The sequence below is a fragment of the Mesoplodon densirostris genome, chromosome 1 (assembly GCF_025265405.1).
Source record: "Mesoplodon densirostris isolate mMesDen1 chromosome 1, mMesDen1 primary haplotype, whole genome shotgun sequence".
NCBI classification, from domain to species: Eukaryota; Metazoa; Chordata; class Mammalia; order Artiodactyla; family Ziphiidae; genus Mesoplodon; species Mesoplodon densirostris.
In genome coordinates, this window is record NC_082661.1 from 15,383,267 (window position 1) to 15,411,244 (window position 27,978).

The 27,978-nt window shown below is 38.7% G+C and overlaps 1 protein-coding gene across 1 annotated transcript in view; it reads right to left on the bottom strand.

Moving 5' to 3' along the window:
- Positions 1-299: 299 nt before the first annotated feature.
- ATRNL1 (attractin like 1) overlaps positions 300-27,978 on the bottom strand; it is a 730,282-nt gene continuing 702,603 nt past the window's right edge. Inside the window, exon 29 of the mRNA XM_060100355.1 lies at positions 300-424. Coding sequence (XP_059956338.1) covers positions 300-424 — 125 coding nt within the window. The remainder of the gene's footprint in view (positions 425-27,978) is intronic.

Consider the following 27,978-nt stretch of genomic DNA (forward strand, 5'->3'; position numbering starts at 1 on the left):
TTTTCATCTGCATTAAGAAACGATATACATTTTTTTTTCAGAGTAATGTTATCTGTGATAAGCCTAAGATAGCCTTAAAAACTAACTTTATCACCTGTGACCATCAATACTGTTACTTTGATAAAACTCATGAACATTCTTTGGCCACTTGGGTCATTGCCCATTTGCAGGGAACTGTATCTGGGCCCTGGGACCATACAGAGATTTGCCTCCATAAAAATCGAGGCCACAGACCAGCCTTAATGGAAGCCATTTACAAAGTCAAACATTACAGAACCTCCAGGAGCAGTTTCTGTTTCTCAGACACACGTTCCTTGACGTGTTGAGAGGTGGTGTTTTCGATTTCGGACTCCTGAAGTCTTGTCTTTACTATCTGAAGGCTTCTGTTGTGAAATATCTATTAGGGCACTGGCAATTGCAAGGCCTGGAAAAACAGAAAAAAAAACCCACTTAAATGTTTGGTTACATATTTCTGGGATGGCAACAGTGGTGGCCTAGCATTGTTTTACATTCAGCAATCAAACATTTAGCTGCTTATTGGAAGTAGTTTACCTTTTACTTAAAATATTTTTTTAAATTGAAGTATAGTTGATTTACAATGTTGTGTTAATTACTGCTGTACAGCAAAGTGATTCAGTTATACACATATATTTTTAAAAAAATTTCTTACCTTGGACATACGAACTGTACACATGAAGAAGAGCAAGGATCTAACAAAATTAACTGACTGACGTTGGACAATCAAATCAGTGTGTGACAAAACATCACAATCAGTTGTGGATATGACTGCACACCTTTCTATGTCTGAACACATGTTCTAAAAGTATAAAGAATTTTCAGTTTTGTGTGTGTGTGTGTGTGTAACAAAAGTCAGTATATTAAGGTTTTTAAAAAAAATTAGAGCAGCTTTAGGTTTACAGAAAAATTGAACAAATATTGATACATGATTATTAAGTAAGGTCCATAGTATACATTGGGGTTCACACTTCGTGCTGTACACAAAGTTCTATAGGTTTCAACAAAAGCATACTGTCATATACTCACCATGAAAGTATCATACAGAATAGTTTCACTGCCCTAAAAATGCCCTGTGCTTTACCAATTTATCCCTCCCCTTCTCCTGAGCCTCTGGTTATCACTGATCATTTTTTAATATCTCTATAGTTTTGCCTTTTCCAGAATGTAATATGGTTGGAATCATACACTATGTAGTCTTTTCAGATTGTCTTATTTCACTTAGCAATATGCCTTTAAGTTCCACCATATCTTTCTTTTGGCTCGGTGGCTCATTCCTTTTTATTGCTAAATAATATTCCATTGTATCAATGTACTACAGTTTGTCTATCCGTTCCCCTATTGAAGGACATCTTGATTGCTTCCAGTTTTTGGCAATTATGAATAAAGCTGCCATAAACACCCATGTGCAAGTTTTTGTGTGGACATAAGTTTTCAATTCCCAAATACCTAGGAGCACAATTGTTGGATCACATTAACTCGATGTCTTAGCTTTGTAAGAAAGTGTCAAACTGTCTTCCAAAGTGGCTGTGCTATTTTGTATTCCCACCAGCAATGAATGAGAATTCCTGTTGCACCACATCTTTGTCAGCATTTGGTGTTGTCAGGTTCTAGATTTTAGCCATGTAGCTGTATCTCATGGTTGTTTTAATTTGTAATTCCCTAATAACATATGATGTTGAGCACCTTCTCATATGCTTATTTGTCATATGTAAATCTTCTTAGGTGAGGTATCCGTTCAGATCTTTTGCCCATTTTTAACTTTCTTGTTTGTTTTCTTATTGTTGTTTTTTAAGAGATTTCTTTTACATTTTGGATACCAGTCCTTTTTCATTTCAGATACTGTAAGCTCCCTACATATGAACGAGTTTCATTCTGAGAGAGTGTTTGTAAGTCCAACAAAGTTAGCCTAGGTACCCAACTAACACAATCAGCTATATAAGTACTGTACTGTAATAGATTTAAAATACTTTTCACACAAATAATACACAAAAAACACAAAAAATAAAGAAAACATTTTCAATCTTACAGTACAGTACCTTGAAAAGTATAGTAGTACAGCTACAACACTGCTGCTTTTATGTTTGCTTCCTGACATCCTGGGCTTGAAATAAAGATAATGTACTACTGTACTCTATACAGTACTGTACAGTAAAGTACACAAAAGCACAACCACTTGTAGAGGATGCAAGCACATGACAATGTACGCCAGACATGTAAACTAATTATGTGATTGGACATGTGAACGCACGTTCAAATCTTTTTTTTTTTTTTTTTTTTTCCGGTATGCGGGCCTCTCACTGTTGTGGCCTCCCCCGTCGCGGAGCACAGGCTCCGGACGCGCAGGCTCCGGACGCGCAGGCTCAGCGGCCATGGCTCACGGGCCCAGCCGCTCCGCGGCATATGGGATCCTCCCAGACCGGGGCACGAACCCGTATCCCTTGCATCGGCAGGCGGACTCTCAACCACTTGCGCCACCAGGGAGGCCCACGTTCAAATCTTTGACAGTTCGCAACCTGAAGGTTCGTATGTAGGAGACACTGTATATGTTTGGAAAATATTTTCTCCCAATCTGTATTCTGTCTTTTCATTCTCTTAAATTGCTTTTAAGAAGTAAGAAAGTACCCCAGGGATAGAGGTGTGGATGCACATAGAAGAAAGATGACTTGTAGAAATTTAGCTGATGTCTTAAATATAAGAAAAGGACCATTAGTATTATCAGTAGAATATCTACACAAAAGTGATCTCTAGTTATCATAAGTAATTGAAAGAATATTGTTTTGTTACATTGTTTTGTCCATTGATTGACAGGAACATTTGGTAAGATGTTCAGGAATAGTAAAGCCTTTCCTAAGTTTATACAAGCAATGGCTCAACCAGATACCCTGGTTTATCACAGCTACACAGGAATCATTTTATCTAGTTTTGGTTTTTGAGTAAAATAAAATGTGCCAAATCCCCATACTAAACCACAAGGCCAGACTGCTTGCTTTGAGAAGAGGTCACCAGTTTCCCTTCCCTAAGGTCTTGGAGACTTGACTGTGAATTGAGCTGAACCAGTCCCTGAGCTCTCACAGACATCTTCTCCATGTGCTGCTCTTAGAGGAAGGCCTCACTTTTGGATCTCATCCTATACAAGGTGGCATTGAATTATTTCATTCCTGTGGGTCAATTTATTCTAGGTAAGTCTCAAATATGACCTGGCAAGAACGGACCTCTAGAGATTCATGAACAGAAGGAAATGTCAGTGCGGGGAATGGACACTGTAAGAGGAAGTTCGACTGGCCTAGCGCAGTGCTGTGGAAGTCAAGGGAGGAGAGAGGTCAAAGCGTCTGCAAAGAGTACCTAAGGGGCCAGCATGTGAGGCTTGCCAAAGAGGCCTTTGGATTTCCTCAAGGAAGATTCTGGTGATCCTTGAGTCATTTCCATACTTAACTGAGGATGGAAGCCTGACAGGTAAGCAGGGAATGCAGTGAGAGGGAGTGTGGCCAACAGACATAAGTCTCATGTGCAAGGTGTTTGTCAATGGAAAGAGGTAAGTAAGCTGGTTCGTAGGGGAAGCAGCAGGGTCAGATGAAATGTACGTGAATGCACATGATTATCTGAGTACAAATATATTTTTTAAAGATAAAAGGAGTTTCAAGTACATTTGAAAACAGAAGAGGAGGTATTTATGGAGAGAGGGAAGGGATTAAAAAGTTACAGTCATCACTGGCTAGGCTGATAATCTTACATATTTACCTTTGAAGGGTTGATGTTAAGTAAACTACTCTTTCAGGATATTAATAATTATCCTGAGTTTCTTAGAGATAACATAAGTTCAAAGGTTCAAATTTAAGTAAAATTTACTTTCTTGACCTTTGAAGAGCACATATGGACTTCTGAAGTGTCCAAAATAGATGTTTTAACCACTTATGATGCTGTGAGAAATAATGAGTTTGTTATTTCTGTAAGGGAGGGAGCCGAAGTATATTATTTACAAAACATCAGAGACCGTGGTTGTGCTAAGTGAAAGTTCAGCACAGACAGACCTTAAGCTTCCACAGATCTCCTGGCACACTCCTGGCAAAATTTACAACCTTTTGTTATTTCATCTTTGGTACCATCTTATCCAGAGACAGCAAATATGACAAATAATGTACGTCTCTTTTAATGTGAACAGAGATCACTTATACTCATTCCAGTGATCACAGCATCCAAATATGAAATCATGCTATTCATTAAACTGCGGCATGACCTCGTCCAAAGGAGCCCTGAGAAACACCACTTTCCCACTTACATGTGGCTGCAAACATTGTTTTCCATACAGAAGATACAGGGCCAAGAGAGAAGTAAACAGTTTAAGTGGCCCAAACAGGAAATTCTATGCGAAGCCTAAACTGTCACTGTATCTTTGTATTTCGGGGTATGTGAATGTGAAGTCTGGGTTTACTAATGAGGTGTAAGCTTAGAAACACATTCAGTTGAAAATAATCATAAACCATATTTCAGTCCTTAATTTAACACTAAAATTACAAATCATGCTTATTTTTAATTTGACAGCTTTTTGTCCTTTCCTATGAAAACTGAACAATCAACTGAATTTTCAGATTCTGTATAAATGGCAATATGTATGCGGGAAACCCTGCTTTCCTCCAGGCAGTGATATTTGAGTGTCCACCATGTGTACTCACAGAGGTCGCTCAGAGGGCCACTTGCCCAGGTCTTATTGTCTTAATGGGCCAAATGATGCTTTCACTCAAATTTAAGCTTGAGTCCTTCACTGGACCACACAGCTGGTGGCACACCATGAGTTCTTCTGCATTTTAAATCCTGTAATTTAATTACAAACAGCACAATAATCATAATAACCCTGTGTGTGTGTGTGTGTGTGTGCACGCCTTGTGTCAAATTGTTAAGTGTAAGTTTTTATTACTATGCTTGAATTTCTTCATATTTTAATATATGGAGAACCTTAAAACACAGCAACAACAACCCAGAAATTGTTAGGTCCTCCTTCAACCTATAAGAGGCCCTGGACACAAGAGTAAACAGGAGAGACAAGAACCCTGTCTTCTTAAATTGTCTAGTGTGTGGAAGACTCATGAAAAAAGAGAGAGAGAAATTAATTTCTATCATTACCTTTCAGCTAAGGAATCTAATTTTCTTAATTGAGAAAAAGAAAAGTCAAGTCAGTAGCTCTTTAAAGAAAGACAACATTGCTCCCCTTCTCCCCCAAAATGTAACAGTTATATGCTGGTGAGAGACCGAGGATACAAACAGACAATGGCCAGACCATATATAAAAACAGAACTCTGGCCCACAGGCTGTAGCAACCTGCACAGGAAACCAGTCTCTTATCTATAATAACCAGCCCAAGAAGCCAGCCTGCTATGTCAGGCTTGTAGGAGTCAGACTGCCATCTCTAGTAACAACCCAGGGAGTCAAACAATTATCCCATAACAATGGGCCCCAAACAGCCAGGACTTCATTAATAACCGACAGCTTCCCTAATGTCTGTCCCTGCTTCCAACTTAGGACCAACCAGAGACAGGGAAATATGCACCCCCTCACCAATCACATAGAATACCCCGCTTCTAGTTAGCCTGCCGCCAGCTTTCCAGCGTTCTGGTGCCGACAGCCTCCAATAAGCATATACTTGAAGCTTTCTCTTTTTTCCATTATAAAATGTTCCCACACATTTGCACTCTGCCACAGTGCAAGCAAGCGATGGTGGATGACTCCCTTGCTATATGGCAAGTTCTGAATAAATAATCTTTGCTTGTAATTGGGTTGGTCTTGGTTCATTTTCACAATGACAATGAAGAAATAAAGGTAGCTTGAGATCTTCCCTGGATTAAAAAAAAATGTATCAATAAAATAAAAGCAGGGCTTCCCTGGTGGCGCAGTGGTTGAGAGTCCGCCTGCCGATGCAGGGGACACGGGTTCGTGCCCCGGTCTGGGAAGATCCCACATGCCGCGGAGCGGCTGGGCCCGTGAGCCATGGCCGCTGAGCCTGCGCGTCCGGAGCCTGCGCTCCGCAATGGGAGAGGCCACAACAGTGAGAGGCCCGCGTACCGCAAAAAAAAAAAAAAAAAAAAAAAAGCAACTTAGAAGTAAGTTCTCCATATAGCCCTTTGACGCAAACGCTCCCTCCTGGTTGAGATTTCCCGAGGAACTTTTTCCCGGTGAGAGGTTTTCTGCCGATGACCCCACACTCCCCGTGCCCTAGGAGAAGGTGCCTCCTCCTGGTAGGAGGCAGTACAGTGGCACACCCCCGTGCCATTAGAGTTCCATTAAAATAGGGTCAGTCCAGAAGATCATTTTTCAAAAAGTCACACAAATTATCTGGTGAAATCCACTTATTGTGTTCTCTAGGCCTAGTATAGTTCCTTGTTATCAAAGCAATACAAATAACTGGGGGAACAATTCATTATTTTAGACTGGTGTTCTAAAGGAATTTCATTTACCATGTCAAGATGATGCACAGACGCTGCAGGCTAGCAAAATTTACATCAAAATATGCCAGTAGATTCAATAAAAATGCTGGGGTTTAAATATTTATTATAAGCTTTACCTTTTTTTCACTTTTAGTTCTTAAATACCAGACACTATGACATTTAGATGATTTAAATATGAATTATAAACCTCATAAGAAAGAAAGTGCCATCTTCTGTTTCCTATTCCATTTTCCATGGCCTCTTGGCATTTTGAACGGGTGCTCGATAATGGGGAACATCACCAGTGGCTGCTCTGGTTCACCCAGGGCAGGACAAGCTGGGAAGGAAGCAGACTTCTTTGGGACCATGCAGATTTCTTTCCGCACATGGGCACAGTTTAGTTGTTACTGGTTTGGATGCTAAGAGCTACCAGAGGTATTTAGTAAAAGTAGAAGATGCACCGAAATCAGGCCTTTACCCAGGACCTTGGATAAAAACAATATTTTCCTCCTAAGTTTAAGAACTTTGTTTCTCAATAAACATGTGCAGGCATGCCCTAAAGAGGAAGCGATGGAAATGAGTAACAGCTAAATATTTAAATCGTAAATATATCTTTCTAAAACCACTAAATTTGCAAAACCACCAAGGAGAAACATCAGGAATTTAGTTATCTTTAGTAAAACTCTAGCTTTTCCTAATGGAAGTGAAATGGTATTAGTAGACGCCAGCAGTAACAATCTAATCATAAAATTACGGATGTGTGGGGTTTTTTTACAATTATGCAGAACAATTAATAAGTACAGTAATAAAATACTGCATATCAAATGAAATTGCCTCATTTTATATACAAACATAGCACTTCCATTTTACATTTGAACAAAGCCTCAGATAAGTCATTCATTTTGAAATGCTCTCCTCCCAAGTCTGTGTAAGAGCAGGCACCACTATATATTTTAATTTCCCAAGAAAACAGCTTCATTAGGTGTGAAAGGTTAATTGCGGGTGTAAGTGGAGCTCAGGGAATGGTTCAGGGTCTGTAGTGAATTGCACAACCTGCTTCAGGAAGACTTAAAGGAGCGCTGTTAACTGTTTGCCCTGCTGAAATGTTTTTACTACCTCATTTACTATCTGTCTTCTTTTACGGCTTATAATTGTAGTTCTTCTAGACCTTTAATGGCTACAGCTTTACTTCACTGTAATCAGATTTAAATGGAAATACCATGCTGGGATGTTTAAATGTTTTCCCTCTGATTGTATATAGCTACATACTACTGATCAGAGCCCTGGCTACCCTTCACACAATTAAGAAAGGGACTTTGGGAAACTTTGATGTTGCATAGACTCTAGCTGTTGTGCAGACTTAATTTAACATTTAGTGTGGCCACCCTTGCCAATATGCAACTAGGGCTGGATGAATTATTAGAAAATATGCATTTCCACTTTAATTTATCTGTTGGAAGGCCAGCACAACTGAAGTCATTATTAGGCAAATCTCCAAAGGTTATATTGTTGAACAAAAATTGAAATACTTCAAGTGCTGAAGACACCGGAATGACAAATGGACCGGAATGACAAATGGACTGTATTTGTCTGAGAGTTTAAAGAAATGTTTCCCTTCACCTACTAGAAACCAGTGACAACTACAGATGTCAATGTTTAAATACAAATGATCATTGTATTCTGGTTATAAAATTGTGTTTGGCCTTTAACACATCCTTTTTTTTGCCCTGTGCTGCGCGGCTTGTGGGATCTTAGTTCCCCAACCAGGGATTGAACCCTGGCGGGCCCTCGGCAGTGAAAGCTCAGAGTTCTAACCACTGGACTGCCAGGGGATTCCCAACACATCATAACATTTTAAAGTTTAATTTAAAGACACACAGTAAAGGTTCTACAAAATGTAACCCTCCTCTAGCACCACAGTGCTGAGCACTCCCTGAGTTTTATGTGAACTGGTCCCTCTGTAGTTAGAATGAGCTGAACAAATCATGGCTATTACTGTCTCAAGTCAGTGTGTACTGCAAATCCTCACGGCTCTTCATGAGTAAAGCTTCTTTTAGATCGTATCGGTTCTGATCTTAATTATATACTAGGACATTTTATTGATTCATTGAAAATATTGTGCGATTCTTTTTTAGAGCCACAAACATAAGAACCGGCTCTGCAGCTACTTCTCCATGTTTTTAAGTAAATTTCCAATTAAGAATTTCCTGTTTCCAAGGCAACTGGGAAAATATTTCCTAGTATTTCCTTCCTTCAATTAAAAAAACCTGATATATGATAATCCCTTCTTTTAAAACCTAATTATCCTTAATTTAATTGAAGAGCTTACTGTTCATTGAAGAAATTGAACTATAGCAGTTTTGTAAAAATAGCAATATTTTAATTTCCATTAGGTAGAGACATTGTATTTTAGCATTTCTAGTAGTACCATGTCATTGTTTGCTTTAGATTAAAAGGGATTATATGTGAAAGTATTTACAAACTTTAGAGTATTATACAAAGTGAGTTAATAATTTCAATAACAGAATAAGTTACTACCACTAATAATAAGAAATCACAATCAAATTATGAATATTCAGAAAACTCCAAAGTCCTAAGGGTCAAAAAATTGTTTAAACAGCAAATCACTTCATTCAATTATTACTTCTCGAGTGCCTACTATATGCCAGGTACTGCTCTGGTCCCTAAGGGTTAAGCAGTGAATAAGACAGACAAGACATAAAAGATTCTGTACCACATGGTGCTTATTACATGATAGTGGATCAAGCTCATATATTCTTTTGACCGAGTTATTGTGAGGATTGAATGTGAAGGGCTTAGAGAAGTGCCTGGCACATAAACGCTCAAAAATGTCAATCATCATCATCATTAACAACAAGTGGGAAGTTTGAAGTCAAATTGGAAATTGATGAAACATTGGGCACTCAAGATTTTGCCTCTGTCCTTTAGGATCACTCATTCATTCAATCATGCATTCAAAACTCGGTATGACTATCATGTGGAATGCCTAATAAGGGACAAAATTTGATAGAAAGATGGATTCAAAGACTCACACACAGTATCAGTTTAGAGCAACACCGTCTGTGAGGTGATAACTGTACTTAGAACTCAAGCCAGAATTATTTTCATGTTTTGGATAACAAAATTGAGAACTTGCTCATGAACGTATGGATGACTTGTGCGTGTTGCCTGCTTATTAGGGAATGTAAAAATAATTGAAAGTGATAATGGCAAAACAGGTGAATGACAATATTCAACAGAGAAAACACTGTATTAATATTACTTGTAGGGCTTCCCTGGTGGCGCAGTGGTTGACAGTCCGCCTGCCGATGCAGGGGACACGGGTTCGTGCCCCGGTCTGGGAGGATCCCACATGCCACGGAGTGGCTGGGCCCGTGAGCCATGGCCGCTGGGCCTGCGCGTCCGGAGCCTGTGCTCCGCAACAGGAGAGGCCACAACAGTGAGAGGCCTGCGTACCGCAAAAACAAACAAACAAAAACAAACCACAAATGATTTTTTTTTTTAAAGAAACTAGATTACAATTTTAAATCAAGGTTAAACAGTGTTGGGTGGTGATGTGAATCATTGCTTTCCACAGCATTTACAGGAGAGTATAGGAGACAGTTACAGGGCTTATATCCTCTACACAGATGAACTCCACTGAATATTAAAAAACAAGCTATCAACCAAAAAAATGAATTTTAATAGAGTCCAGGGTGATGTTTCTGTTCCTCTAAGCTCATAACAGTCAATATTTTTAAAGAAATTTCATTGTTAAAAGAAGTTGAAAACATACAACTATCTCTGCAAAGTCAAAATACAATTTTAACAAACTCCAATGGTAAAGCAAATTTATGCCTTCTATATAAAAACTCAGATCATTACAAAAATGGGAGGAAAAAAAAACAGATAAAATTATGCAAATCCTCACTTCTGGCCATTTAGATAAAATGGATGAGAAAATGCTATACAGAATCATGATTTTTCCATTAACATTATTATAAATTTCTTAGACCTTACCAAAAGTTATTATGGATAACTTAATGGCCAAAGGCATTTTAACAAAAACAGATACGTCTGTAGCCAAATTGATCCTTGATACATCTCTTTTGCTGAAGGAAAAGGCAGTATAGTTGGATAGTATATTTCTCAAAATGGACTTCAAATCATTCCTCTGATGTTTGCTAAGTGATCCAGGACCCCAGATAGTACACATTCTCTCCAATAATTCAAAACAGGGACTTTGGGGAAGTAGTTTGTTTAAATGACCTCCTTTAATCTCACAGAGGATAGTATAAAAGAAACCTTCATTCTCTGATGCAATTTTGAGAATTTGAGAATCTGACTGAGTACATCCCATAAATGCTGACCCTTCTGAGTGAAAAAAGTATCAGTTTGCCCCACTTTGCCTTTGAGAGGAATGAATGTGGCCTCTGAGCTACAGTAAATTGAGAAGTGTCACAAAGAGTCAGCACTAGTGGAAACCTTTCAAACCCTACAGGCAAGTAAAGCACAGAGGGAGCAGACTTCAGAGTCACCTGGAACTTTCTGATGTTATATCCAGGGGGATAAACATTGCTCTGCATTCACTCCAAGTTATCTCCAGACACAAAGAGAATTCTCACACATTGTTCCACAAGCCTGGACTACAGTTTCCTAAGTGAGTTGCCAAGTGTATCTGTAGAAGGGACATCTTGCTGACCATAGGTTCCTCATAGGTAGCAATGAAGTGGGTCAAGAGATGATGGATGGAGACAGAAATTCTTACGAGCACACGTGATTACAGAAGGCCCACTGGACAGAGTCAGATGTCACTTGTGGGGAGGGATGGAAGACTTTGCCCTCTTTATCTGGCATGTTCACTTTAGATGTTATCCATTTACTTTCAGTAAGTGCCTCAGCTAGCAGAAAGATGAAAAAACTTGCTTTCAGGTCAATACAGGAAATCTTTTATGATCAATGGTTGATTAGAGCAGGATCTTCTAAGCGCGAGGCTCTGGACTGCATTTTGTAAAGGGTTTTCAAATTAGTCTTACTCTGAGATCTGGGCAAGGGGCCAGTTCACCACCCAGCTGCCGTTGACTTTCAGCCCAATGGTCCATGATGAGTTTCCATAATTAGAGGGAAAAAAATTTTTAAATAAGGAAAAGAAACTTACATTTTAGAGGCACTGAATCTAAGAAAGTAGAGTATAGCAGAAGTATGGTACTATCAGGTTTTCAAAAGTCCATATATTTTGTCAGATTTGGTTTCATATTCCTTACTCCAAACACTTACTAAAGTTGGAGAAATGTAGATTATAATTATTATTCGCAAAGGTACTTATGACTCGCCCTAAAAAAAAACGTAAAAGGGGATTTTGAAAGGACAAACTATAAATGGCTTATTTATAATTGGCTAAGTATGTTGAGTCTTCCCTGCTTTGTGTGTGTGTGTGTGTGTGTGTGTGTGTGTAAAACTACCTTTTTAAAAGCATTTTGACAAACTGGGATCATGATAATCAAAACAAAAGCAAGTCCTCTAATGAATAACTGCAGATTTTAATTAATCATATATCATTCTCATTTCACTTTCTAGAGTTGCAAATAGTCAACCAGTTGTTTGTATTTCTTTGGTCAACAGAGAATTGAGAGAAGAAAATATAGAAGCAAAAATATTGATCTTGAGCTAATGAGCCACAGTGCCAAAGGGCTACCCATTATTTCTACAGAGTTAGAATAATTTGCAAAGGATGGAAAGTCAGTGTTACAGAAAAGCAGATCCTAATGCTCATGACTTAGATGTCCACTGTTTATCAGCAGGACTCTTAGTTGCAAGTTTAGAGCACTCTTTGAAGGGGATTATAGACAACGTGATCTGTAACAAATGTTGGGTGAGCTACCTGAGATGAAGTATGACTGTCTTTGTAAAAAAGAACCTACTTGCTTGGCCAGAACTGTCCCAGCTGAATCAACAGCTAAACCAGTTATATTCAAAATTTAATTTTAATTCAAATAAAAGCAATTGAATTGTAGGTGACTGAATTACCTGGCTGTTTGAACTGTTCATATCAGTATCCAGTTATGGTGCCCTTTGTGTATGACTAGATCATATTCTGAAGCTTATTATCCAACATGAAGAGTTGTTACACCCCAATTCTGAGTATGGTCTTTATTTAGATGTGTAATTAAACATGGCAGAAGCAATGTTTGGGGCAAATGTCTAATAAATCTCTAGTATTCCTGTGGGGTGAAATATATTATTTAGTAATTTTAAATGACTAAGTTTTAACTTGGGAAAAAGCCTGTTTAGAAGAAGGAAACAGGACACATGATGCCACATGAAGATAACTTTAAGATATGGAGCATTGGCATTAAAATGTGAATTAAACATAGCGTATCAACCATAGCCACATCACCTTAGACCAGGTACGTGAGGAAATATTTCCTAAACTTCCCGAAATGGCCAATATTTTAATATGCAAGGATCTCTAGCACAATCTTTGAAAAAATTTTAGGAACTATACCACCAAACTTCAAGAGGGGCTTCTCTCACAGGTTATTTAACCTTTCTCAAACATTTACATTGGATTGATATTTGAAAAGAAAGGTGAACTGAAAAGAGAAAAAAATATATTTTATATACAAAAGCAATCTGTTCAACTTTCAATCTTTAATATATTGACATGTGTTTTGTTCTAGCATTACTCAAAATTAGCTTTGAGATAAAAGTTCACATTAATTATCGATAATGTAGTCTAATCACTGCTGACATTTTGAAAGAAGATATTAAGGCAGCCAACATAAACTAAAAAGTGGGTGAAAAATATTACATATGTTCATCACAGGAAGCCTATAGTGCTCCTCAATGAGTTCATTTTTTTCTTAAACTAAAACCCTGGAGTGAAGATAAACTAATTGGGCCCTCTGACCTTCTCAAGCATGAGCTCCTTCATACTTGGCACTTCTCTGGTTCTTAGCTGATGAGACAAAAAGATTTTGGATGTATTTCAGTTTTAATTTCATCGTTCTACCGATTTTTATGATTTTAAGTATGACATAAAAATAAGATAGGGTGTGTCAACGATTTCCCTTTCTCAATTTAAATAATTAGCCCTAGAATTAAGTGAAGATTAAATCTAAGCTGGCACTACCTTTTGAATTTAGTGAATATTGCAAATTATAATATTAAAAAAACCAGGTACTTTTATTATTATACAAAAATTCCTAAATCCCAGTATGAAATATTTGCAACCAAACTTAGCATCTGCAAATTTTTCCTTTTAAAAAACAAGCATATATTAGCTCCTATAGTTTGTTTATTTAGTCAATATAAAAAGTTGAAATTTCTACTAGTTGAACTGAATGAAAAAAACAAGCATTAAATGCAGTTATAATACAAATGCAAAAGAAAATACTGATTTTGATTGTCTCATGTTCTTCAGGATAAGTATTCTAGAAAATGAGGTTTGTGGGATAGTTACCTCAGTGAGTTTGGAGATGGCTTTATTTCTTACAATCCGATTGAAATGAATTTAATAATCTTAAAAGTATGAGGGAATCAAGCTCACAGGATGCGTTTCTAAAATCATTCTTAAAATCTTATCCTACTAAAAAAGATGCTTTTCACACATATAAACACATACGTATATGCATGGAGTTTTGGATTAAGTCCTAAGAAACAACAACTTATAAAATATTCTATTAAATTTATACTGGTTCTCTTTGTACTATCAAGATGAACAGAAGCAAAATACTCCCTATGTAAAAAAAGAAAAAGAAAAAGAAAGAAACCTTTTATTTCTGGTTTTGATGAGAATATTCAAACAAGGAAAAAGGTAAGACAGTGATCATCAGAAACTGAATCTGGGGCCCTTGGTCTGAGATAATTAACTAATCAATAGACAATTCTTCTCAGGGACACATAGGACCAGACATTTATTAAGGAACTCTTCAGAGTTTCATACAAGGTAATTAATACAGGCTTCACTATAGAAAATTACATTTTAATGACTTTCTGTTCAAGTTACATGAATTTTATGTAAGGAAAAGCTTATAAAGTCTAAAATTTTCTTTCCACCCAAGTTATTAAAATTTGTGTTTGAATATAGTTCCTTTCATTAACATTAAATCAGTTAGCTTTAATTTATGAAAAAGGACTGCTAAGTTTTACCACAATAGTTTGCACGGCTTTGATTTGCATTCATGAAAAAACACAATAAATTAATTTGCTACTTGGAAAGAATTTGACAGATGCATTAATCATGCAGAAACTGAATTCACTTTTCTTTACTCTTTCTCACAAAGATAGATCTAAGATAAGAGACTACTGATTTAGCATTCTTTAAGGAAAATGAGGTGTAATGATAATAATGGAGATATTCATAGAACTAGAGAATTTTAGAGCTGGAAGGAATCTTAGAAATTCCCTGATTTAACAAATGCGGAAAGAACAATTCCGTCTCCCAAACTGTCCGTGGAGCAGGGCAGTGAAGAAGGCGTATTCTCATTTTCTCCACTGGAAATCAGCACAGAAGTTAGAATTATTCAAGGGCTGACTAATTTGGCTTTTAAATGACGTTGGTTCCTCCTGAACCATGCTACTTCTTGTCCCTGAGGTTTTGCGAGTATAGTTTGAGCTCAGAGATGATGCTGAATCATAACATGAAACACCTATTGCAGAATTTAGATTTTTTAAAAATAGCATGAAAACAGCACTAAAACTGTTCCCGACATCTACACTGTGCACTGATTCTTTTGACAAGTCAATTAAATATTGCCAAATACATTTACAAGTTTGTATCACTGTGAAAGGATGTGGGTAAAGATATTCAACAACAATATATTGTACTGTAAATATTTCTCTAATTTTGTTATTTGTCTTTTTACTTTATTTTTCTTTCTCTTAGCATCAAACTTTTGTTTTCAGATGTAGGGCAAGTCACAGATCATCTTTATGACTCCTATGTTTATATGCTGCTTGGAAAAGCCTCTCCTACTTAGACCATCACAAGGTATTCCTATGTTGTCTTCTATTGCTTTTTTAAATTTAAATTTTGGTATTAAACAAAATACAAAAATTACTGAAAGCAACAGTAATCACAACATTCTAAGCAAATGTTCAAATTTTAAAAATCACTTTTAAATGAAATGTAATTGTGTTTTTGATCCACTACCTACATGTTACATATCTGTATATATATATATATATATATATATATATATATATATATATACATACATATACATTAATTACTGAGTTACATGAAGATTTTGGTATAAAAATTTTAATCATGGGACCATTTCATCAGAGTCACTTCACCATCATTAGAAACCTTTCAATCCTTCAGTAAAGGCTTTGGACAAGAAAATACTGTAAGTGCCTACAGAATGATCTTAATAAAGAATGAAAAAGCTTTTTGTGGTTCATACATTATGTTGAATCATGGAAATAATTTATATTCTCCCTTTACTGTGGGGCAAAGAAACACTAGTATCTTAAGGAAAAGAAGAAAATAACCCATGTGCTAAACTTACTACACTTGGGTTGTGTTTTCCTTGTGCTAAAGATTCTAAATTATTTTTATTCCATTTGTTCTGTTTCTATAGAAATAAATTTAATTTCTTCTTCTCTAAGCCTACAACTATTTTCTCTCTATGTTATTTGCTATATAAAAGAGTTTGCCTTACTTCTTATTAGTTTAAAAATTTTTAAATCTGTTCTTATACTACCACATATGTCAGCATGGAAAAGAGTATTTTTTGCTAGAGATAATCCTACTGACTTTTTTTTTTTTTTTTTTTTTTTTTTTTTTTTTTTTTTTTTTGCGGTATGCGGGCCTCTCACTGTTGTGGCCTCCCCCGTTGTGGAGCACAGGCTCCGGACGCGCAGGCTCCGGACGCGCAGGCTCAGCGGCCATGGCTCACGGGCCCAGCCACTCCGCGGCATATGGGATCCTCCCAGACCGGGGCACGAACCCGTATCCCCTGCATCGGCAGGCGGACTCTCAACCACTTGCGCCACCAGGGAGGCCCAATCCTACTGACTTTTGAAAAAGAATATTATTCTGGTTACTTATCTATATATGTAGAAGGGTCACGTTATTTTTTTTAAATTATACTTAATTTTGATGGGCTATTTATCTTCAGGAAATATTAATGATACTCAATTCTAACTAAATGATTACAGACAAACCATTCTTCATTCTGCTTTCTTTAACAAAACATACAAATCCCAGTTGACAAAATGTACTGTTTCTCCTAAAAGATAAGAATTAAAGTAAAAATATTCTCCCAAGCTCAGGGAATGCCAACTGCCTATGTATATCTACAGAATTTTTCCTTCAAGTAAATCTTAGTGCCAAAATATTTGGTGGGAATGTGGGACCAGGTTCAGAGAAGTTTCAGGCCCTGGTCCTGCACCATCTCACCTGCAGCCCGACAGGGTAATTACCCTACAGGTTAATAAGGCTGACAGCATCCTCACTCAGCCAAGCAAGCCTTAGCCTACTACTCCAGGTGGGTCAAAATCACTGAGACAGGGAGCCCACCAGTGTTTAAGAGACACTTTCACTCATAAGTTTGAAACAAAGTTTTGGTTAACCCTGAATTATCCATGATATTCAGTTAATCTGTTTTTATTTGACAATATTTAAAAATGCAGAGTTATAAAAAGGTTATTAAATTTAAGATACATTTCACTTCAATATGAGGGGATACTTCAATATGAGGGGATTCACCAATATTTTGTACTGACATGGTTCTTAGAAAATCAATGACTGCATGAAGTGAGGTTTATTCACGTTATATTTCTTCTGGTATCGGTAGTAGGTACACTCGTGTGGCACCTGCTACTTGCTGTTCTCAACACCTGCGCAATCCCCTTAGGACTATGGAGAACAGCTGCAGCTAGCAGGTAAATGAGGGTTGTATTCTCAGACTGGAGCGCAGTACGAACTGGAAGCAAGGAGGCAGGAGGTATACAAGAATGAAAGGACCTTAACGTGAAAAGGTGTTGTGGCTTGAGCCTCTTACCTCCTCCTTTTCTTATAAAAAGGTGCTAATTTCTACAATTTTCTTTTTTATCTTTTAATACATATTAATTCATACATAAACTTTTGAGGAAAAAATACTGCAGAGCTACACCCATATCCTTTAGACTGTATGCAATTATTTTTTCGCTTCCTTCTATCAGTTATTCATCCTCTGCCTCTTTTTAAAACACTCCCTTTAGTTCCTAGCTCCCTTTACTTTAAAAAGCAGGTGGTATGATGGCTGGGATTTGACATTCTTGATTAAATAACTGCACTATCTAAGCCATCTTCTAGTTTTCAGGGACCTCCTTTTGTGAACTACAAAACTGTCTACTGTAATTTCTCTAATGCTCTCTCCTTCTCTGAGCAACTTAGACTGTCATATCAGTATTGGATACTGTGAAACTTAGAGGAAATTTCAGATTGTTTCAATAACCATTTCTGTTATTGTGCTGCTTTTAACTTCTCATCTTGGTTCACAGACAATTTATATTTAAATATCTTCTCTATATACATCAGTAATAGAAAGAAGTACTGATATTTTGATAATTCTTAACATCTTCATTTTTGTCTTAACATTTTTTTTTTTGCAATTTTAGTACCAATATCTATAAAACATTGAGTTTAGATGACTTCATTTTATGTGTACTGACTAGAAGAGCTCCCTCTTTTACTAATGTTTCCATCAAGGTTATGAAGGTGATTTTTTCAAAAGGCTCAATGGGGGGAGTTCCCTAGTGGTCCAGTAGTTAGGACTCAGTGCTTTCACTGCTATGGGCCCAGGTTTGATCCCTGGCGGGGGAACTAAGATCCCACAAGTGGCGTGACCAAAAGAAAAAAAAAAAAAAAAGGCACGAGGGAAGTGAATCCAGATTTTGGTTAATAGTGCGAGGTCACTTTAAGGGACAGCTTAAATCCATTCCATACACTTTGGGGCTGCTCTTCCCCTTCTAGGAGTTCCCCTTGAGCATCTCTACCAAATGAGTCTGATGCCAGATCTGGCTACCTGGGGTCTTGTGCCCCCCTCAGACTCTGGGTGTCTGTAATACAGATAAACGATCAGATTCCTCCCCAGCAGAGATAGTTGAATCTCAGAATTACTGTCTTAATGTTACCCCTTCTTGCCCACAGTCTGGCTTCTGCCATTTCTTTGGAATTGCTTGTGATAACTTTAGCTTTTGCTGGTTTGAGTTCTATGAGTAGCAGCAGTGGTGACTGAGACGAGGACAAAAATACGTTTTAGCACAACTCCTCATATGTGCTAGCGTCAGAATGAGGTTCTATCCACCAATGAGCCCAGAGGAGAGATCAGAGGACAGCATGCAACAGAACACACCAACTCTCGGACTTCCCTGGTGGCGCGGTGGTTACGAATCCGCCTGCCAATGCAGGGGACACGGATTTGATGCCTGGTCCAGGAAGATCCCACATGCCGCAGAGCAACTAAGCCCATGCGCCAAAACTACTGAGCCTGCACTCTAGAGCCCATGAGCCACAACTACTGAGCCCAAGTGCCACAACTACTGAAGCCCGCGGATCTAGAGCCCGTGCTCCACAACAAGAGAAGCCACCGCAATGAGAAGCCTGTGCACGGCAACGAAGAGCAGCCCCCACTTGCCACAACTAGAGAAAGCCCGCACGCAGCAACGAAGACCCAATGCAGCCAATAAATAAATAAATAAATAAAATTAAGAACACACCAACTCTCAGTACTGACATCCAAGTCATCGTGTCCTCATGAGAGGAGGCATGTGGAAGGCAGGGGTCCATGGTGACTGTGGGAGAAGCGTAGATCCCAAATTCATTGTGTTTTATTGAAGCTTTGGTACAACATTTTGTATGGCATGGGTGACAGTTATTCTCTGCATGAGAAATATAACTGAAAATGTTATTCCATATTGGAAAAAATCATAGATACCTTAGCTTGCTGATAATTTTAATGTGTTACTTTCAAGCTCTCAACTGAGTGAAGCTCTCTTTACTCTTCAGCTAAATGATACCTTATATCTCATTGGGTTTCTCTACTTTTATTTTTAAGCATAACTATTGTTAGGTTTCAGAATCAAGCTGGCATCCTACCTAGCACACCTGGGAGGAATAAGCACGCTGATTTGCCTATTACAGAATGGATCAAAACAGGTACTATTACTTACCAAGATATGAATCACTGTTACAAACCCACAGTGGGCCATGCACTACTCTGAAAACTTAAAACATTAACTCTAACCCTACCAAAAATCTGCAAGGTAGTTGCTATGACCTTATTTTACGGATGAGAAAATTTAATCCAGAAAGAGGTAAAAGCTGCTAACTCACAGTAAATGGTAGAACCAGAATTTGAATCTGGGTCTCTCGGTCACTCTACTTTGCCTCTCAACACATCTGTAATGATTGAGAGCAATGGTTCTCAATACGGAATGCTTGGATATGGCTCTAAGCAGTCATATACTTTTACTTATTTGTAGAATCACCAAGAATTCTTAACGTACAAATTCTGACTGTTACCAGTGTCTTATTGGTGAGGCTTGAACAACTCTAGAAAGATTATAAACCAATAAAAGTATAACCTGCTATCAACTTACATAGTGCTTCTATTTCTGGGAAAATTCAGTATATGTTAAAACCATTTGAAATTGAGTTTAATATAAAAAAGAAGATCCAAGTTCAGAAAATTACAGTTTTTGTTTTTACCTTCAAGAATGTCCAGCAGGGCACTCTAAACTGGTGAGGGAGTTAGGATGACTCCTTATTGTGTGCTACTGTCCATGTTCTACCGGGCATCTAGGACCCCCGTGCCCTGCTGCTAACTGCCTTTATAGTGGCCCCAATCATTATGAAAACCCAGTGTCCTACAGATTTCTGAAAAAAACTTTAGGGGGCAGTATTGCCCCCACTGGGAATTACTGCTGTCAATGTGTTCTTTTGGTTAAGATGTGAAAAATAGTAGTGGTGGACCAAGGCTTATTCAAAAAATGTGGAATTCTCACCTAACTCCTTGTATGTTTTTTTTTTACTTCAGGATAACACATTACACTGCTAGGTCATTGTATTAGGTCACAATAATATAACAAATTACCCCCAAAGGTAGATGCTTAAAATAACAAGCATTTATTAACCTCACAGTTACTGTGAGTCAAAATTTGGGAACAGCTTAGCTGAGTGGCTCTGGCCTAAGGCCTCTCATGAGGTTGCAAGTAAGACGTTGGCCATGGCTACTGAAGTAGCCACAGTCTTCTGAAGGCTTGATTAGTATCTGAGGATCCACTTCGAAGCCCACTGGCATGGCTGTCAGCAGGAGGCCTCAGTACCTTCCTGGCTGCTGACCAGATGCCTCAGTTCCTCACCACAGGGGCCTCTCCATAGTTTGTGTCCTCATGACCCGGCAGAGAGAGAGAACGAGGAGAAGCTTAAAAGCCTTTTATAACCCAGCACCAAAAGTTGCACACTGTAACCTTTGCCTCATTCTATTTGTTAGAAGGGAATCACTGAGTCCAGCCTATGTTCGGGGGGAGGAGAATTAGGTCCCATTTTTTGAAGGAGGGAGTAACAAAAAATTTGTTGACATATTTTAAAACCACCAAAGTCATCAAAGCCAGGGACAAGCTGTCCCTGTTTGGAATACAAAAGACCTAGGAATTAACAGGATTCCCACAAACATAATATAACATGGGCACTGAGTAATGGGAAAGAGTGTGAGAAGAATGGCTGTCAGTGGGTCTAGGTTTTGAGATGAGTTAGGAAGCATGGGATTGGAGAGAGATGAGAAGAGGATGCTGGGGGGCATGACACGGGCAAGCGAGCAGACTCTTAAGACAACTATAAGTTTCATTTTATATATCATCTCTATATATCTAGAACTATACTTATATTTACATATATCATCTACAGTGCAGAATTCTAATACCTTCATCATCATTTTATCTGAAGAAGATAAAATTCACTGTGATTCTTAAACGTTTGCATTTGTTGATGACAGACTTAGCAGGAAATAATTAGACATGTGGAGAGCTTCCATATGCCTTCTGCACCTATCACTGGAGTTGCTGAGATCGTAACGAATAGAGCTGTATTAGAAAACATTCTCCATCCTGCTACACTTCCTCCGGGCTGAATGAACCCATCATTTCTTATCAAGTATGTTCTATTTAGTATTTCAGCCAGCTTTCCAATTTAGCTAACTTTCAGGTTCTCTTGTTTACTATTTACTTGTGCTCCCAAGTAGAATTCCAACATCTCATTTGCATAAACATAATCTGTTGACCCCTTATCCTTTGAAAATCTGCATGGAAAAACTCAGGGCAATACTGCCTGCCAACTGGAACAGTGGGCCTCAGTGAGAGTATTCCCTCTTCCCATGGGTCATCTCTGTGAGGTTTTACTGCTGAGTAAGGGCCAATCACTTCAGCCGTTCACAGTCACGTTCTTACGTTTGCTAATTATCTGGAAATGTTTTATACATTCAATAATGTGAAAGAATTCACAGACTCCCACTACAGATCAGAAGTGCAAAACACTGAAGGAATATGTTTCCTCTACCTATCCAAATTCTGTTCATCTATTCTTCAAGACCCAGGCTAAGACCTGACTTCTCCAGCAAGCTCTTCTGATTACCAGAGACTGCACTAAAATTCCTCTCCGGAACTCCTTTAGTACCTGAAGCCTGCATTACATAATTCAACTCTTGGTGGTTTTTATTGTTTATTGTTTTATCAGCTAAGACTGAAGAGGATCCTCAGATGCCTAACCTCACTAAACCGCTACTATAGAAACACTCATGTGTTAATGTTTTTTTGTTTGTTTGTTTGTCTTTTGTTTTTGCGGTACGTGGGCCTCTCACTGCTGTGGCCTCTTCCGTTGTGGAGCACAGGCTCCGGACGCGCAGGCTCAGCGGCCATGGCTCACGGGCCCAGCCGCTCCGCGGCATGTGGGATCTTCCCGGACCGGGGCACGAACCCGTGTCCCCTGCATCGGCAGGCGGACTCTCAACCACTGCGCCACCAGGGAAGCCCTGTTAATGTTTTTAAAAATCGAATTATTACCTAATTACTGAACTAATTGTCATAAAATTATTTAAACTTTTCCTGAGAATTTCTTAACCCTGTATTCTACAAGGCATGTAAGCTAGCATTACTTGCTCATCTATATAACCACTTAGAAGGCAAAAATAAGACACTGGAAAAGAAATTGCTGTAAGCTAGAATACATATCACTCAAGTCTCACATGCTTCATTTATAGCAAGGCAAGAAACACTTTTAAAAGGATTTTAAAATGAGAGTGATCATTATTTCTGGTACCTATTATTTACTATTTTAACAATGATTAGAAATAGGATTTCATATAAGAAAAGTCAACCAATCAAAGAACACTTGTGTATCATAAGTATAATAGCAGGGTTTCTGTTGTTCCCACTTATTTTGTTGTTGCTTGTTTACATGGAGAATATCAGGTGAGTAAGAACTGAGCTGACCTGAAATATTAATAATCAAGCCCTGCAGAACATTTTCATTTAGGTATTATTATGAACAAAATATAGTTATCATAACTATTTGGTGAGCTTATTTCACAGACTCTTTGTTTTCCTTTTATGAAATAGCATTTGAGAAAAATAAACAAGGGTTTTTTTCTTTAAAATATTAATCACATATGGACTTTTTAAACCCTAGAAAGTCTATAACATTTAAATAACCCTTCTCATTCAAAACAAAACCAAACAGAAAACAGAAAACCACTACATACTGAGCAGGCTTTTGGCATACTTTAATATGTCTAGTCCACACAATTACTCTAGAAGGTGGATATTATGGCCTCATCTTACAAAGGCCATAGATTGAATCCCAGAGATCAGAATCCCAGAGATTGCCCAAGGTCTCACAGCTACTAAAGTTGAAGGCAGAATTAGAACCCATCCCCAACCCCCTACAATATTCCCTTTATCATGCTGCAAGATGGTACCATTTGCAGTGTTGCCATATGTGAGTGGGCTGGACCTGCATGGCTGTATATGGCAGACCTCTTCACTTGCATTGCAAAAGGGAAAACCCTGAACTCAATTTTGTGCCCAACCTAGAGAGGACTTCTGATCGAGACCAATCCTAAGCCTGGTCCTATTAAGCACTATAAATACTGGGACAAAAGGAAAAGGAGGGGTGTTGGAACCCCTCCTTTGGAAGGCAGGGTATTTCAGTGTGGGAGAAATAACTTTCTAAGGGTCAGAGAAAGAGTGCCCAGTGAAGAGAGATCCTCAGCTCCCAGGGTTGCAACTCATCTCAGCATCAAGTGCCTTGCAGACCAGGGGAGCTGGGGAGCTGGGGTGTCTGGCAGTTCACATCATCCGGATCTCTCTCCACAGAAGTTTTCAAATAAGACTTTCATGAATTCTAATGCATGTGGAATTATAGAGTGGAAGTCAGTAGAAAAATAGGATTTGCTTTACAGAAATTTACCATGTAGCCAAATGCTATAACATATAGTCCATAAGGTGAGGGAGAGCTGAAATCACAATGCTGTGCTCACTGGCTGTGTAAGTTCAGTTGCTTTAAATGTTACATTTACAACCATTTCCCCTCTTTACGCTATGTTGCTGCGGGACTGACGGAGACTATTTCAAACAAAGGGTCTCTGAGGGTCAAGGCTATGTTGACTTAACTTGCAAATGTGCGACACCAGTCAGAGCCTGATAGGCATTCTATGAATTTATAATGTATGTTATTTGGGGTTGGTAATTATGATTAGGCTACAGCTTCAGTCTGAAACAATTCAGCAGTAAAATCGAGACTAAAATGTGAGGTCATTGCCTCCCAGCAGTCATAATCAAGTTACTGGTGCATGAGTATGACACAGAGATTTTAGGGAAGGAGACTGCCCTTTAAAATGTTCCATTCAAGCTGGAAAGCCTTCTGGACAAACGAGTGAGAAGGAGCTGACTCACTAATGTGCCTGAAAACACTTTAAAACTGTACTTTAAATGATGCTCTGCTTTGAACAGATAATTAGCCCAATTCTTACCTTTCTCTGTGTCTGTAACTCCCATTGAAATCAATGAGAACTGCATATTCAAAAGGATGAGAGAACAAAGTTGCAGGTTGAATTAATGGGATAAAGGACTGCAGATCTCTTAAAGCTTGTGCAATTAAATTGTGGCCTCACACAATTCTCTAGGGTCACCAGCAATTTGCTGGCCTAGGAAAGCTAGCTGACTTCGTTTTCAGAGGTGTCACAATTTATAGAATGCATGCTTTTAAACATCAACACGTTAGCCTTCTCAGCTCAAAATCTACCTCCTCACTCTAATCTCTTTAGGACCTGATAGCTTGGAGTCTGGGATTTTATTCACTTGACCTTATCACCAGCTAAGATCATCAGTCAATCAGCAAAATCTCCATTTAAAAGTCATGCAGGGCTTCCCTGGTGGCGCAGTGGTTGAGAATCTGCCTGCTAATACAGGGGACACGGGTTCGAGCCCTGGTCTGGGAGGATCCCACATGCCACGGAGCAACTGGGCCCGTGAGCCACAATTACTGAGCCTGCGCGTCTGGAGCCTGTGCTCCGCAACAAGAGAGGCTGCGATAGTGAGGGCCCCTGTTTGCCACAACTAGAGGAAGCCCTCGCACCGAGGCGAAGACCCAACACAGCCATTAAAAAAAAAAAAAAAAAAAAAAAATCCATGCAAACTAAGCACGTGTGGATATCTTATTTTTCTATAAAAATATCTGTCTATGCATCATTTGTATACATATTAATTATCTGCTGTCTCTCCCAACTAGAAAGTTCTAACTGGCAAAAATTTTGTCTTATTTATCATTACAGCCTTAGCCCTTGACCTGTTTGTAACTGTCAAATATTTTTAATCTTCAAAACACTATGAGCATGTTTGATTAGATATTCCTAAAGCCACAAGAACAATACTGGCCTTTAAATACTGCAAATGTATAAAATGCAATATCTGCATTTAAACATTTCTCCACTGAAGAGAAAGAAGATATTTACTGTCTACTATATGCTAGTTTCTCTACAAGTATTTCTTTTTCACTGAATTCTCACAACAGTGGGGTGGGATGTAGTATTTTTATATTTATGTTACAAATAAGAAATGGAGGCTTAGAGAAATTAAATAACTTTCCCAAGGGCACAAAATTAGGAAGTAGCAGAGCTGAGGTCTGAATCTCTTTCTGACTCCAAAGCCCAGACTTATCTCCCATTATTTCACTGCTTAACATTTGAAAAATAAGGAAAGGCAACACATTTATAAATTGGAGAGGGTCTCAACCTGTGCCTCATAAGAAAGGATGATGATTTCAGAGCCATCAGCCTAGAGAAGTACTGAGCAGGCGTACAGACAAGCTGGAGGGACGTAAGGTGACAAAAAGGAAAAGGCCCGGGACTGGCTGCCCAGCAGAAATCCACAAGGCGCCTGGAGGGCTGAATCCCTCACTCGCTGGCTTGCTGAGGACCTGACAACGCTAGCTGGGTACATGTGTGACACAAGCATATTTCCATCTGCTCTGACTCATTTGTGGCCTATTTCTGACCCCCAAATCCCTGCTCTCTGGTCACACTACTTCAGGACTCCATCACTGCCACATGCTTCATGGATCACACCGATTTCTTCCTCTCCACGCATACCCTTCCCCAGTGTTCTGTTTCCCCCGACACACTCTCCCTCCCAATCTCTCCGTGAAGTGTTTTCAAATGCTAACCATTCCCAGTTTGCACTTATACTCAAAACATACATCGAGGTAGGGGTCCACAGTGTTGGGCTCACAGTCTGAGGGGATGCACCAGCAGTCTGGACATCCATCAAGGTTTCCACCATGTTCTGTAACATCATCTATGTTTTCTGCACTGACTGACATGTCCTGGGCTCCTTAACCAGACCGTGATGGGAATGCTGGGAAGGGCACAAGCACTGCTCTGGAACTGAAAACTGGAAGTTATCTAGGAGTTTGGGGCAGTAGCAATAATAATAAATCCTACCATTTGTCGTTGACTCTGTGCCAGGTGTTGCACTAGCCAAGCCCTTACCTGGATTATTTCATTTAATCCTCTCACTGTCCCAATGAGGTAAATGTTCCTATCTCCACGTACCCATACTTGAAGGAACTGTGGCTTTACAGCAGTATAAGCATGCCAACTTAGGCTTTGCAACAGGTATTGTGATATAACTGGGATTTGAACCAGGTGTCCTGACCCCAGAGCTGGTCAACTTAACCACATCGCTATCCTCCGGGTGAGGCTGAAGCCATCTTTGGGTGCCGGTGTAGGTGGGTGTGATCAAAGGACCTGAGACTGTTTGTGGAGGTCATCACATAATCAGGCAATCATGATTATGTTTAAGATACTGATGACAGCTGGGGAGATGAATGCTCTCTATGTGGGAAAAAAATGAAAATTAGGAATCAGTTAAAATATTATCTTATACATATACTACAAATTAGTTTATAAAGTACTTTTACAGTTTATTCTCCATCCTACTACTAATACTTTTCTCTCTCTAGTGCCTGCATTCTGTGCTAACAGCAGCCAGCTTTCTCACCACAAGGCAGTTTTATACACACTTCATCTCACAATTCTCCTGCTGAGGTAGAAGCAGGGGGCACCGGGAGGAATTGGGAGGTCTGGGTAGTCTAGTGGCTTTGCCAAGGCCACATGCTTAGTAAGTGGAAGCGGCCAGGGCATCTGGTCCTCAGCCCAGTGTCCCCTCCCTGCCTTATATGCCCTCCCAGGTGTGGAGAAAGTCCCTTGTTACTTCACTGTTCCCACCATATGAAGAGCAATTACATTCTTCTAAGATTTTAGGTGAATGAATTTTGACATTTAACAACTTGACATTTCTCCATGTCGTTAAATATTCTTTTCGTTATTATTATATAAGACAAAGCTATATAATTCATGTAAATTTTTCTTACCATTGTTTATCTAAGTTTTCAATTTTATACTATTATAAATAATGTTGGGTTGACCATCTCTGCCTTCGATTATTTGACCAAACTTCTGATCACTTCCTTCAAGTATATTCCTAAAAATTAAATGACTAAGTGTAAGAATATGAACTATTTTGAAGCTTTTGATATACAGTCCCAATTTATTTTACAGAGACTTATACCTCTACCAGCAGTGTTTAAAGTATGCCTGTTTCATCATGTATATATATATAATATATACTTAATTTTTCACTAATTTGACAGACGAGGATCACTGTTTTAATATCTGTTTTATTGACTACTAGTTAGACTATAGGCTTTTAATATTTTCTATGGGTCATTAGTCTATTTATCTATTGCTTCCTTGTGTATTTTGTCCCTTTCTGTACTGATAACGTTAGGTTTCCCTTATTTGTATGAGCTTTCCCTATAATAAAAACAATCAACATTCTACTGTATTTGTTGGTGACAGTTCCCTGGATTGCCCCTCCTCTTGCTGTGGGTGCTGTTTGGTGTCTTCATTATTAATAAGGACCTTCAGGATTGGGGTGCCACTGCCTCCTGGGGTTCTTCCAACCAAGTTCTTCCTGTCACTCCAATGGATGGAAGCTA